The 14701-nt window shown below is 37.2% G+C and overlaps 2 protein-coding genes across 2 annotated transcripts; one reads left to right on the top strand and one right to left on the bottom strand.

Annotated features, from left to right (window-relative positions):
- Positions 1-3562: 3562 nt before the first annotated feature.
- Positions 3563-10005, top strand: LOC134670853 (uncharacterized). Its single transcript, XM_063528671.1, has 4 exons — positions 3563-3667; positions 5207-5362; positions 6590-6751; positions 7210-10005. Exons 1-4 carry the CDS (start codon positions 3590-3592, stop codon positions 7366-7368), a joined length of 555 nt encoding a protein of 184 aa, XP_063384741.1. The 5' UTR covers positions 3563-3589; the 3' UTR covers positions 7369-10005.
- A 1662-nt stretch (positions 10006-11667) lies between these two features.
- LOC134670573 (uncharacterized) lies at positions 11668-14281 on the bottom strand. Its single transcript, XM_063528376.1, has 3 exons — positions 14148-14281; positions 13048-13209; positions 11668-11982 (listed from the first exon to the last, which is right to left on the bottom strand). Exons 1-3 carry the CDS (start codon positions 14223-14225, stop codon positions 11812-11814), a joined length of 411 nt encoding a protein of 136 aa, XP_063384446.1. The 5' UTR covers positions 14226-14281; the 3' UTR covers positions 11668-11811.
- Positions 14282-14701: the final 420 nt, after the last annotated feature.

Here is a 14701-nt window from a genome sequence, read left to right as displayed (position 1 = left end):
TTCGAATACAAATAAAATTGGTTCATTACATTAGGATAAGGCGCATCATTAGGATAAAGCGCAGCGCAACCACACCCGCAAAGCAAATAAACGTCAGAAGTAAACAAAGCATTCTACGCGAGATGTGAAGCTTCCTAAAGTGATCCTGCCCCAATTCTCGGGAGATTATCAAGAATGGACGTCTTTTAGAGACCTCCACACATCACTCGTTCATAATAAAACATCGCTGAGCAAGGTACAAAAACTTCATTACCTGAAAACAAGTGTATTATTTATTTATTTATTTTAATCTTTATTGCACAATACATGAAGATACAAATGGCGGACTTAATGCCTTAAGGCATTCTCTACCAGTCAACCAATGGGTCAAACCAGAAAAATTAAGTACCAGGTGTGCAGGTGGTAGAAGTGTCACCGGTGAAGCAAATTATTGAAGCATCTACAAATAACGGAGAAAAACTACGATGTCGCATGGGAAACTTTAGACAAGAGGTACAACAGCAAACGCATGATAGTGGTGGTGAATACAATCTTAAATAGATTCATGAAACAGAAGAAATCGACGATCGGCTACGTGAGTTTCAAAGGGGTCATATAGAAATTTTGTTCCGGGTCCTAGCGATGTGACGAGTCCACTTTTTTTCGATTCGAATCATTCGAATCGATTCGGCCACTGATCCGAGTTGAAATTCGAACTGACTCGACTCGACGGTTTGCGTGGTTCGCGACAAGGTCACGGGCCGCGGAGCCGCAAACGAGTCAAGCGGCAGTTGTTGTAAACAGAACCTTCAGGACACCGAATTAAGGTTTATTTTTCAATGGCCATACTACCAGTGAACTCGACTCGGGATTGCGAATCAAGCGGCAGTTGTTGTAAAAAGAACCTTCGGGCTACGGAATTAAGGTTTATTTTTGAATGGTCATAGTACCAGTCAACTCTGATTGAAACGGCGAATCAAGCGGCAGTTGTTGTAAAAAGAACCTTCGGGCTATCGAATTAAGGTTTATTTTTGAATGGCCTTAGCGTAGCGTTGACTCGGCTCGGAGAGTTGGTGAATTGGCGATTCATTCGCCGAGTCAGCGGATCGGATACCAAGTTACCAGTCAGTTTAGTAGGCGAGTTGATTCGGATTGCCAATAGTCTTGATTCGAATCAACTCATCTGTAGGTTGATTCGGATTATTCGAATCAGATAACTCGACTCGCCCATCGCTACCGGGTCCTCGATGTCGCTCGTCGACGCCTTCTCGGCGTATTTCCTGGGCAAAATGTACCCACACCCAGTCGACTATGTTAGTCATAAAAAACTTTAACAAAATCGAGAAAAATAAGTTGACGTCGACGGTACTGCAACAGAGACTGAACTTCGTGCAGTACAAAAAGAAATACGTGGGTAAGAGCACGCAGGGCACAGTACAAAAATAATACCGGCGGCTGTCACCCAGGCTGAAGACGATCCAGCCCTGGCTGAGGTCGTTTAGGGGCATAAATGTCCAAGTGTCAAAACGTCCAGTCACAATGCTCTACTGGCAATAAGTATATAAGTATGTATTATTGTCCTACGGTGACAAAGTCTAGGTGTCATAATGTCCTTCTGTCATTTAGTCATACTGTTATAATGGCAACGGGATCAGGAGACATGTGTTCCCTCGGATCATTACTTGACTGGGAGGCAGATGGCCCTGGAGACAACGTGGTCCTTAGCAGGCTGACACGTCTCATCACCCGGACGGCTGGCAAGAATGGAAAGTACATACCTACTCCAAAGAAGACTTGCTGGGAAGTGAAATAGACCCTCAAATTCTGAACAAAATCAGGTTCGCGATCCCGACAGTAGGTTTAGCACGCACATTTTCGCCGAACTGTTCCTCTCTTTCTGAGGGAGCTTATATAGAGATATTAAACTCAAGTTATTAGAATGGCCTTTGTGTGTCGGTTTAATTACCCTGCCTCTCTAGCGTAGAGTCACTCATTCAACGGGATAAATTTGTTTATTTATTTAGGTGTATCTTGCTTGTATGTTTATTTCGGTGCAGCAGACTGTAGAGTTTTTGATACCAAGTTCAAGAAAGAAACCTACATTTAATATACATAGTGTATGTACAGAAATGTGCCAAGCAAGATGGAGGAAGCCACTGAAGTCAGTGAGCTTTTGAAGGCTTGGGAACTTGAAACCTTGATACAGAATTCACCAGTAGGTAAGTAGGTAGGTAGGTAGGTAGGTGATATCTGATTGAAGCCAAACCGGTCGGCTGTCGTGAATATAAATATAGACTCTCGTACAATATTTCACGATGTGAAAAATCAGTATCTTTTGGTGTGTTATCTTTTATAGTTTCGGCTTTGAACACCTTTGTAAAATACCATGGATGCAGTGAATAAACGATTATGATTATGAACATAAAACTGTTAGAACGCCATTCGACTTTGAAAAAACTGATAATATTAGGTATATTATTGTTGACAAAGAGTAGATGTAATATCTTTTTTATGTACTGAAACATTTCCCGTATATACAACAATGGACAACAATTAACATTATATGCTATTCATGCTGGCTCTACCAGGTAGGTCTTAGTATTTAACTTCAAAAAGCTTGGCAATCAAACATGCGCGAGTTGGTACTATCACACAGAGGATTCCGTACTAAACAAATTTATGAATTTCTGTCTCTCTTCTGCTCTTCTCTTGAGTAGAGACGTTACTAATGTGTATGTGTTAATTACTAATGTACCCAGAAAGGAACTTGGCAAATATTTTTCGACGAAAAGGTAAATGAGATAATAACGAAAAAGACAAATGAGACGGAATACCATAACGAAAAACGAATAAGACATTAAATAGATAAAAGTTACAGAATATGACCAAAGAAGATATGATGACAAGCAAACAAGACAACTAAAGAACGAGAGACGAATAACACAATGATACAAAATAAGAAATCGAACACGAAAGCCGAATGAGACGAGCATTGATGGATATCGGTACCGTTTCATACAGAGACAACAGAACGCGCACCACAGCACAGCGCAAAAACTTTAGCCCTACCTAGGGGCAGTCCATAAATTACGTCATCGATTTTTGAAACCCCTCCCCCCCTTAAAAATCATGCTTCGAATGACCCCGTTTCCTCCTACGTCATGCTACCATCATCCCATGTCCCCCCCCCCCTAAATTGAAATGACGTAATTTATGAATAGCCCCCTACCGAAATTATAATAAGATATCCGCCCGCACAAACCCGCTACAGCCTACCTCTGGCTTTAAATATCATGTCCTTAAAGTACAAATATTTAATTCAAGAATATTTTACATTGTAATAAAACCTTACTTAAGTAGATTGCTTTTTTTCAGAAGCTATTTGAATTCTTGGTAACGTATAAATTTGATAAATCAATAAATAAATTTCATGTGCGCAAGTCGGCTTGACTTAACGCAACCGACGTTTTAACCCCATAAATTGATAACATCGACATGTAAAAGAACATGATACGGTCAGTAATGTGTTTGTTACATTATATAACTTTTGATCTGCCTATATAACGCTTGCTATAAGTTTTAAGATACATTTACACATTCAGTTTGCAAAATGTCGCCTCGTCGTGTTATTTGGAGTATAATTTCTTGCTCTTTCCTCATACTTGCCATCAGAGGGCAGGGAATGATAGTAAGTACATACCTTTAGTAAAATTAAATACCTAATATTTAATACTTTCGCGATTTGAACACATATAAACTCACATTCGACGAAACGTCGGTAAATACGGTATGACTGCAATAAATGAAATATGAAATAAAGGTAATAAAATAAATTCGCGATAGTCTATAAACGTGAGTTAAAGTTAAATAATTCAATGCATATAAATAGTCTTTATTCGGTGCATATAAATAGACTTTTTATCGAACAAAAACAATGCATACGCAATATTTGTGATGTACGGCAGCATGTATCTTGTAAACCTTTATTCAAAGAGCTTAAACTTTTAACATCGCCATCACTGTACATCTATGAAATGTGTATTTTTGTAAAGACAAATCCAAGCCTAAACTTGTACTTGCCTAGAATAAAAACGAAATAATATAAGAACAGTTGCTATCCGATGGCCATTAGATTATTTAATGCTCTACCGAATAGTCTCAAAAACTTGTCTTTAAGGGAACTGAACAGAAAACTTTCGCAATGGTTGCTAGAAGAATGCTTCTACTCTGTTAACGAATTCCTGAAAAGAAATGAAATTGCCCGTAGCTATTAAGTATGTAAATTATGTAATTAAATGTATTGATTATGGTTTCGTAAAAATAGTTAAATACTAGAATACGTGTTTATATTTGCATGTCTTTACTGACAAAGCACGTGAAACTCAATATTTCTGTTGTAAATACCTTGTAATGACCATGTTTTTAGCAAATAAAATTTCTGATTTCTGAATTAGTTAACATGATTTATTTGTAATATCGTGAATTCATTTATAATGTAGTAGCTTTGATATTAATTATATCCTGTTAAAATAATATTTAGCCGCAACATCAGTATTCGGTATTTCTCTAAGATCCCACGACCCACGCTACAAACTGAGCCTAAGTGTGGGGATCACTGCACGGCTTCTATTGACATTTCTGTATTTATTGAACTAATATATTCTGAACTTGAATTCGATTTTGTAACTATACACATCTACTTACATACCTATTGTTGTTATGTATTTTTGTGATTTGATTTTGATGCCGTTTTGAGAAAAAGAGTTGCACTATTTAGGATGCTCCATTATTTCTCGAACGGTTTTTAACCTTCACTAGTGCATTGATGTTCCTAAATTGATGATTTGAGATTATTGTTCCATCATTGTTTTTAGATTGAGTTTAGATTCTTCATTTATATATTTTTTGTTAGTGATATGATAATGATAAATCACAATTACATAATATTTTGTTTTGATCCACAAGCATCATTAAACCAGAATGGTTTGTCTCGATACTCCATTCCGAAGTACTTCAATAATTAAATATAAAATAGGCATTTAAAATACATCTAATTCGTTAACAGCATAATGATTGCAAAAAATTACAAACTGAGCGCATCTGTTATCACACCTGCGGCTGTTTAGATTTCGATTTCTTTATTTCAAGATGAAAATTACACTATAAATTTGCTACATTCGTCAAAATTATGTTTATCTTCTCACATATTTTTCCATATCAATTGCAGGGCACAGGAAAGTGGACATTGGTGGTAGCTCAAAATTGTTCGAGAGACGCGGAGATGCCCCACAAGATGTATATGCACAAACACAAGCTCAATCGCACACACGTCTCGTACGATCTCGGCGCGACTATTCCAGAAGTCATCGACAACCGTATTGCTGTAATCCTGGCCTCGAAATTGCACGACTGGCTTCGGCTAAGGCGAAAACCATGGGTGGGAACGAAAGGTCCGATCGCTGTCTCACTCTAACCTAATGGTTGTCGCCTTAGCCGAAGCTAGTCGCGCAACGTCGTGGGCTAAGACGTAAGTCGTGTCGTGTCATTGGTGCGACGAATAACTTTTAGTCTAAAGTTTAATTCATGAATTCTATGTAATCGCAATCACTCATTTACCGGGTGTGGCCTGTAACGCGAGCAAATAATTAAAACATAGATTGTACTCCTCAAACGGTATCACTTTTGTTCAACAAGTTTTAAAAATTATGAAGTATTTAGACTCCCTATTTTTCATACGAAATAAATATTATCTTCAATGGACGCCATCGCCACGCCATATCGTTGTGGACGTTGTGATTGACGTTTGTCACGCCTTAAACATAACAAAATTCGCAATACATTGCGTCTTAGAATAAACTTTAAAGTGTATTAAAAATGAAACCACAAGTTATTTTTAAAAGTCGCTGAACAAATGTTGGTTTGGTCAGTATGAAGAGTGTACTTGTACTCCTCGCCTACAGTTTAATATTTTGCTCATATCAGTGTTGCCAACTCGGATTTTGAAAAAATGCTAGACTAATGTCTATATTATGCCAAAATTATGCCAAAGATTTTTGAAACACCTATGCTAAAATATCACTTGAAATTAGACACTTAAAACACATACTTTTTTCAAATTTACCGCCTTTTTCTACTGAAAAGAACTGCTTGACCAACTTTATTTAGTCCGTTGACGTCCATCCGTCCACAAAAGTTAAAATTCATATGAAAATATGAACCACATAAAGCGATTCCGCATATTGTTGCTGCCAAGTTGGTGCAAACTTGGCTTAGACTAAATTATGCTAAAAAATATGCCAGATGCTAAATGGAAAATTTTGATGCCAAAGCGAGTGAAAATATGCCAGATCTGGCATCATTTATGCCAAGTTGGCAACACTGGCTCATATTACAGGCCACTCCCAGTATATGCCTGACATATTTTATTTGTATTGTTTTAATTAATTGCGATTATTACCTTGACATAATACACTCATCAATTTTAATAATACTTTTTCGATTTTGACATATTTTTGCAACGTAATTACCATGTAAATCATGAAACATAGGTATATGTTTTCTTCTGTATTTTAGTATTTAATCTAAATTGTATCATTCGAATATTTTCTAGGTTCGCGTAGATATAAAAAGGAAAGTGGACGGGGCATGGAAACAGTACATGATCTGGGCTGATGACTGCCTCCCATGCGCGTGTAAACAGTTTGCGGGAAAAAACATGAAGAGAGGGTTCGAAGCCGCTGGAATAGATCCCCCAGACTTCCCTATTCCTAAAGTACGATAGTAGTGTTTTTATTATTTTTGGCCATTTTTATATATTGTGCCCTTTATTACCACTTTTGTGTTATATCTAGTCAGGATCGCGAGCCCTTTTCATCCTTATAGGAGGAAAAAAGTGACCTAAAATTTCCATACATTTTTCAAACTTTCCTTTTTGTTACCGCCATACAAATACTATATGGGGAAGTAGGAAAACAACTCAGGGACATTTTATTATCCCGGTATTCTGAGTAGAAATAATACAAAAATGGCAAGAAAGCTTAAAAATGGCTAAAAAATAACTACAGGAGGTTTCGGTATTAAAAATTTACCCTCCCATAGAAAATGGACCAGCCAAATTTTTATTTCGCGATTTCGGGATTGGTCCCATAGTAAAAGTTGCTGAGTATAATCCTGAAACCTCCCTGGCAACGGGTATGCCGTTGTTTTTTATCCATCCTGTATTGTTTGCAGGGACGATATGACGTCCATCAGTTCATCGTGGATGCGAACGGGCTTCCCAAATTCGGCATGTATGGGGAATGGCTTGCGGACGCATACGTAGTGAAGGACGGAAAGGATATGGCTTGCCAGCAGGTAGTGATGACGTACGAAAAGACGGATTTCTATTAACCCGTGGAGCGTATAGTATCACACATGTGATACTTATTCAATGAGGGTGTCTGCGAGCGAGATTTTCACTAGATGGCAGCACCGTGACGAGAGGTCTTTTTGACAGCTGCTGTCAAAATCCACCAATAAAAAAACATGCTTACACATGATTGGTGGATTATGACAGCTAGACCTCTCGCCACGGTGCTGTCATCTATAGTCCGTTTTTGTTTAGCATTAGAAAGAACTTCGCAGAAGTAAGCTTGTGGTTCCAAATCCGGCACTTTTAGCGGTAATAATTTGAAGTAAATTATATGTATTGACCATGCTACATTAGATAATTCAATAATTATTAACAAATAACGAGCCTGATAAAAACTGCACGCTTACTTCTGTGGAGTTCTTTCTAATGCTAAAAAAACGAACTATAGTGAAAAACACGATCGGGGAAACCCTTATTTGGGTTATAGCGACACAGTATCAGACGTATGGAACTTGCTATGTAAACAAACCGCCATATTGAAATTTTCTCTGAATGATGAATTTACTAGTGACTTATTCTGTTTACATAGTTAGCATTAGCAAGTTCCATAGAATGACTCTTTACAGATCAATATGGGTCAAATTGCTTTGCATCACTTGTTGTATTGTGGTCTTTCGACGGATTAAATTCGAGAACAGTGGACGACCGCTTCTACGATACATACAAATGTAGACCCCATTTTCCTCTCAGGTTCTTGATGTTAGAGAAAAGAGATTTACACAATTTGATTTATGTCAACCGTAGCTATAGACTCTATAGAGCATACCCCTTTGGTTTGACTTTTTCATTTTTTTTTAATAATTTTTTTTTTATTATTTATTCAGAACACATACAGTCATATAAGATACATATGTTAGAGGTGCGTAATACGCACATAAATCTTAATACTAAAAAGACCTGGAGGTTCATCGGGGGGCACGGCAGTGCCCCCGCCAAGTCGAGCGCGAAGCAAACACTGCCGTACCATATTTACTGGAACCATTTCGCCGCATTTTCAGGCCCCTATTTGAGAACCTCTGGATAAGACCAGAACGAAGAAATTTTGGTCATCCAGTAAGCTATAATCACATACTTAAAATCCAAAATTTCAAGTCTGTAGGTCATTTAGTTCCGAAGTTAAGCGAAAGCAAAGTTTCGCATTTATGAAACTCACTCATGATCATCAGAATAGAACTAGTACTTCCCATAAACTCAGAGAGCTGAAATTTGGTACAGAGTTAGGGTTTAATGGCCACATAAAGGGAAAACCTAAAAATATTGCAATATCAGTCACGTTTTAAAGATCTAAGAACTGCATAAGTAAGTTTGTAATCCCATATAAATATATGATATTACAAAGTTACTGTTGCAGTTCCTACAAATAGTAGGTAAAGGTACACTACGATGTACGATGCAGTGCCAGGGGGTTTCTACAAAAAGAAGTGAAATCCCACCAAAAACATTCTGTAAAAAACTAGCCAAGTCTCGATGGAGCTGCTTGTTTATCTCTAAAAAGTAATGAAATCTAGACAAAGTCGTGCCAAGTCTAAGGTTCCTTACTGCGATTTCTTTATTATTATTATAGTTAATGTTGTGTGACTTGGCCGTTGAAGGGTACACAAGGGTACAAAACCAGGTGCTCCATGACACCATTGCACCAATCTGTCGCCAGAACCGCTACCCATTGACGATGGAAAATTGCCACTTGGAAAACGTTGATTCAATAACCAGTCAATTGTAGGCTTGATAAAGCTGCGTATTTCAATAATACTTATGTATGGGCGAGCCTGAAACAAACACTTGTTTTTGGTGCAATGGCAGATTGGTGCAATGGTGGCATGGAGCACCTGGTTTTGTACCCTTGTGTACCCTTCAACGGCCAAGTCACACAACATTAACTATAATAATAATAAAGAAATCGCAGTAAGGAACCTTAGACTTGGCACGACTTTGTCTAGATTTCATTACTTTTTAGAGATAAACAAGCAGCTCCATCGAGACTTGGCTAGTTTTTTACAGAATGTTTTTGGTGGGATAAAATATACATGTAACTGAAAATTGGTATACAATAGGTACAAGCATAAGCCCAAGGTAGGATACATACAACAAGAAGCAAGAATAACTCATTAATACTTACAGCAAAAAGTCGGAATAATAATAATAATTACAGCGAGGGTCAAGAAAAGAAATATAGAATTCTGAAAATAGGAAGCGTAGTACAGTAAAATAGATAAAAATCAAGGAACAATAGCTATCAAAATAAAATCTCAGAGAGTAGGTAGTTACAGCAATAATATTTTTTCCTTTAACATGATTTTAAGTGTAGTAAGTGATTTGTGAAAGGGATCAATCCTGCCTAGATGTCTATTACAATAGTTGGGCACTCGTCTGAAAAACGTATGCTGCGCATATTTCTTGCGAATATTATTAAAGTTATGAGCAAAAACTAATTACGTAATTTAAACAATAAAAAAGCAACAAATGAGAGTGCTGGTATTAGTATGTAATTGTGTCATAATATCACCTCATCACCTACTAGGTATTAAGAAACCCCATCATCAATTAGAAGCAGTATTGTAATATCATTATAAACTATCATTGTGTTTGTAATCGATTAAAATGTGTTCTTTATTTCATTGCATTTCTTATTTACCTACTTTTGGTAGTAACCTTTCTTATTATGCTACTGTTTGATTTCTACGAGTTAATAAAAATCAACAGTTCGCGCGAACACACTAGTTTTCTCTCCTGTGGGCATGTAAGTAATGATTTTATCATAGTTCTCCAAATAAAAGGAGGACCTTTTTACGTGGATAAGGGTTAAATAAGAAAATTAACCTTTATAGCCCTTAACTCTTGTGTATGTCTACAGGAAAGACGTAACACAGTTTTCTGTTTGACCCAATTATAGTGCGAATGCCGCCTCCCTTCCGTATTGGTCGAAGTACACAATATTATTGGTGTACAATGATCTTAATGAATGTGTGGCCGGTGAAGATTATTTGATCTTAAAGAAAAATCATCCAGAAGATATTATTCGAGTAGTACCCACTACCCATAGAGCAGTATTTTGATACTTTAATGGAAATTCACAAGGAAAGTGGCCACGGTGGCCGAGACAAAATATTGTATGCTATCAAAAATAAACTTATAATAATATTCAAATAAAGGGCAACCGAAATATTTGTCTACTAAAAAAATTTTTGGACGTCAAGGTTTGGACCAACCTGTATAAAGACGATGTTCGTGGCTATTGAATATCGTGTATACACCGCGCTACACCGCACATTGGACCTCTATGACATTTGTGTTATCTATGTACGTCACTCTATCTGTGAACCACTTCTTGTCAAAGCTTAAATATGGCTCCGTGATTGCATTATTTAATTTATAATATTAATCTTAATTAATCGTTCAAGTTTTACATCAATCGTGACTCACAATGTGGTAAATTTATTATTTATTCAATAATTTAATTTTATTAATCACAAAATAGTTTTATTTTATCACAAAATAGTTACACAAAAGAATCAAATCAAATAGATTTAGATGTAAGTTATTTTATAACTTACAATTAAATAAATACTAAATTACTAATAATTAATTCAATAATCGACCAACATCTCGAGAGACTCTCGCTAGGTGGTTGGATCAAGGGACAGATGCAGAAGGCGGTGATCTTGGACACGGCGCGGATAGTACGTCGGTTCCTCTCTCTGCAGCCCTGACCACCGGTAGCTTGGGCCTTGCCCCGCTGCTGGCGGCACCCTAGGTTAGGTTTTTTATAATGTGTTTATATGTATTTTTTATTGTTTTGTAAGTGTTTTTATATTTTACTTTTATATTCATATTATAAAAACCCTAGCCTAAGAGAAATGATGAATAAAGATAATAAAAAGACATTGGATGGATTTTGGGTTTTTATTGAAGAACGTGTAAGTAACCTCAACAACCTCTCTCAACATACCCACGGCGACGCGAACAACTGCTGCGCATTGGTCCGCTAATAGTGGCAAAAGATCATACGGCATAGGAACATAAGGAAGAAAAATCTTACCACGTTTGGATCTTAGAAAGATGTGTTTATTATCTCCATGAGCCTATAAGGAGGGTAAAAATAAAAACCATTCTTTTTCAAAGCAATTGAAACAAATTATATATACTATTTTGCTTGCTATTTCCAACAAATAGCAAGATTAGCAAGTATGTACATCCTTTTAAAAATATAAGTAGGTACCTAAGTACTCGTTTAGTAGTACCTGAGTGCCTGTCATTACTGTCAAACTGCTGTTCTTTTTTATTCTCTCCGTCTCAATCCGTCTACCGATTAACACGTGTAGCTTAATTATGTACTTAATAAAATGTGAGTGTTCTAAGTCTGTCTCATCTTTCATTTTCAATCAATCTCTCCGCCGCGCTGCCATGTAAAATTTCCCATACTATTAATCGTCGTCGTAATAGTTGTCGACTGGTTCGTACTTGAGGTACAGCCGTAGGCACGCCAAATCCATCCCGTCTTTCACTAAGTAACAGTCCGCCTTAAATTCCCCATACACGCATTCTTTGAAAACTTTGCTCATGTTCGCCAAGTAATTCTCCGCTTTATAGTATCCCTGTAAATATGTCTAAGCTTAAAACCATTGAAAGGAGAAATTACACAGAAAAACCGAAAATTGTTGGGTGAATAATTATAATTACAGTCCTACAGGCTCAGTGAAATAGACTGTTGTCTTCTAACGTTATCGTAAAATTTGTAGTTCTGCTTCGCATGGTATCGGGTTACGATTAGAAAATCACGTCGATATCGTATAAATTTATCGACAATCATTCGTTAGTGATCACGATTGTCTATGCCTAGAGTTTTTAAAAATCCAGTTTTTACAAAAGGATGCCACCCAAAACTACAAAAATGTAAGTTGCCCAAAACAACAATAATAGCTAGTAAAAATAACATCTTAATTATAACTAAGGTTATGATAATACAGGTTAGAGGCAGTCGCTTATTATATACCTAATTATTATTTTAATAAAATGTATTTAATATGAATAATTTTGCTTAATTATTTTAGCAATTTATTTTTTAATACAGTGTTATCACTGAATATAATTTGGCTGCTTAATTTTAAAGTATTATTTAATGTGTCATTTATATTATTAAGTATATTTTTTCTGTCACTAGACTGTTTAAAATGTGGAAAGCTAATATGGATATCCAACCATGTGGTACTAATGAGTCAATTGCTCATTATATCGCCAAATAATATTCAAATTTAGAACCTACGAATTTGGATAATGAACTAATTCGAACTTTTCAACAAATTAGGAGATGAAAACCGACTTTTCGCGTAAGCTTTTTAGAAACCCATCCCAACAAGTTGCAGTAGTGCGCGCAACACTACACTCACACTCTCTTAGCGTAGCCTTATATATACGAGTGATATGTCATATTATGCAGAATAAAACCTTACTTATAACCTATCGGACATCGGTTGTATCTTTAACGCCCAACCTCACAAAGTTTTGAGACGTAACGTGAAACCAAGTCGGTTACTTTAGTCAGTGTCAGGTTGTTTAAAAAGCTTGGCAATATTAAAATACCTACATCATTATTATCTTTATTTTCAATGAAACCGTTTAATTTAAAAACAGTTATTTAATTTTAGTGATACAAAACTTACTTTCGGAATAGGGAATGTCGGCGGGTCAATCCTAACGAACGTAAGCGCTCTTCTCGCGCTCGCATTGGCGTATTGTCGCACTGTATCGGCCAAGCAATCAGTCTTCCGAGAAGTGAAATGTTTGCAGCCACCGAATACCACCTTGCATACTTCTATGCGCCCCTAAAGAGTTGCAAACGTTTGAAGGTCACTCAAAATATACAAAACTAACATTTACGTGAAAAGCAAACTTGTCTCTAAAGTTTAAAGCGTTTAAAAAGTATTGTTTATGGCCAAAATGTTACTAGCAACACTTTTTTCCATCAACGTTCTTCTTGGACGCATCACGGCCATAGCGTGTTGTACAAGTCGCATTTAATTTGTTTTTCTATAACATACAAGTATAAAAAGTTCAACCATGTTTTATTTCTACTATGTACATGGATTGATTGCTAACTATATTCCTGATTTCGAACTGACAACGATTTACGACTCGATTCAAATCTAGTAATAAAATAAATTTTGATACGAACGCCGTAAGAGTCGTCAAGATCTTCTACCACGGTCACGTTGGCGTTTTAAGCGTCATGCGTGCGGTTGAGCTTGTGCCGTCGCACGCGCACTGGCCACGGCATCTCTGTGTCCCTTGCGCACTCTTCTATGTTCAGGATTGACCATGTGCCCGGCCCCTACAATCACCATGAAACAATAATCATTGGGCACTAAGGCCATAAGTCCTCGGCTTCGAAATATACGCTCTAACAACGGCCACGGATCGCACGCTCTGTGCGTGCACGCTCGACTGACGCTGATCGTCATACGTCGGTTACTTACTTACTTCGCTGGCTCAGCGACCCGAAGTGGATCTTGGCCTCCGACACCAGATTTCGCCATTCGTTCCTATCCTGTGCGATCTGACGCCATTCAGCCGCTTGTATGCCACACAGGTCTTTCTGGACCTCGTCGATCCATTGATACGTTGGTTAAAACAAATATTATATTTGTAATATGTGGATGGCAGTCAGCGTCAACGTTGAGCGTGCTTTCCATAGCCCTCGGGTAAACTTTCAGATTCCGGGCCTTATTTACGACAAATTTTCCTATTTTTAACATCTACTTACCAAAATATTTTGCCCTATAATGCCAACTAACAGAAAACAACAGGAAACCAACACGCTTATTAAGAGTTGTACAAGCATTTTGGAAACCTAGAGTAAATAGCTTACGCAGCTATGTTGGGTATATTTATAACATGACAAACAATTGTTACGAGTCGTGTTTTCCATGACGATTTTATCTATTATCTGCTTATTTTACATGTAACGTAAGTTCTTTTATATCACATTCACATGGTATTAGGTATGGCAGAGTGTGCAAGCACGTGGCCCTTACGTAATTGCCTGGCCGCGTAGCCAAAATGCCAATCGCTTACGCTCCGTAGCGATCGAAACGCAACTGTCACTGTCGCGCTAATATGGAAGAGTGATAGAGAGACATAATGCTTTTCGTTGTCGAAGCGATAGCGATTGTGACCTTGGCTAGGCCGGCTGTACCGATTTGACGACTAATTCAGCCTTGTTCGAAGCCGGTGTTGTGGTCCTGGGTTTGAAACAAAGTTTTTTTTTTAAGATCTACCTATCTGATCAAATGCTTATGTGATACAGTGAAAGGAAAT

This window comes from Cydia fagiglandana, chromosome 14 (assembly GCF_963556715.1).
Source record: "Cydia fagiglandana chromosome 14, ilCydFagi1.1, whole genome shotgun sequence".
NCBI lineage: Eukaryota > Metazoa > Arthropoda > Insecta > Lepidoptera > Tortricidae > Cydia > Cydia fagiglandana.
Note: the sequence above shows the minus strand (reverse complement) of the source record. Positions and strands in the feature narration are given on the sequence as shown.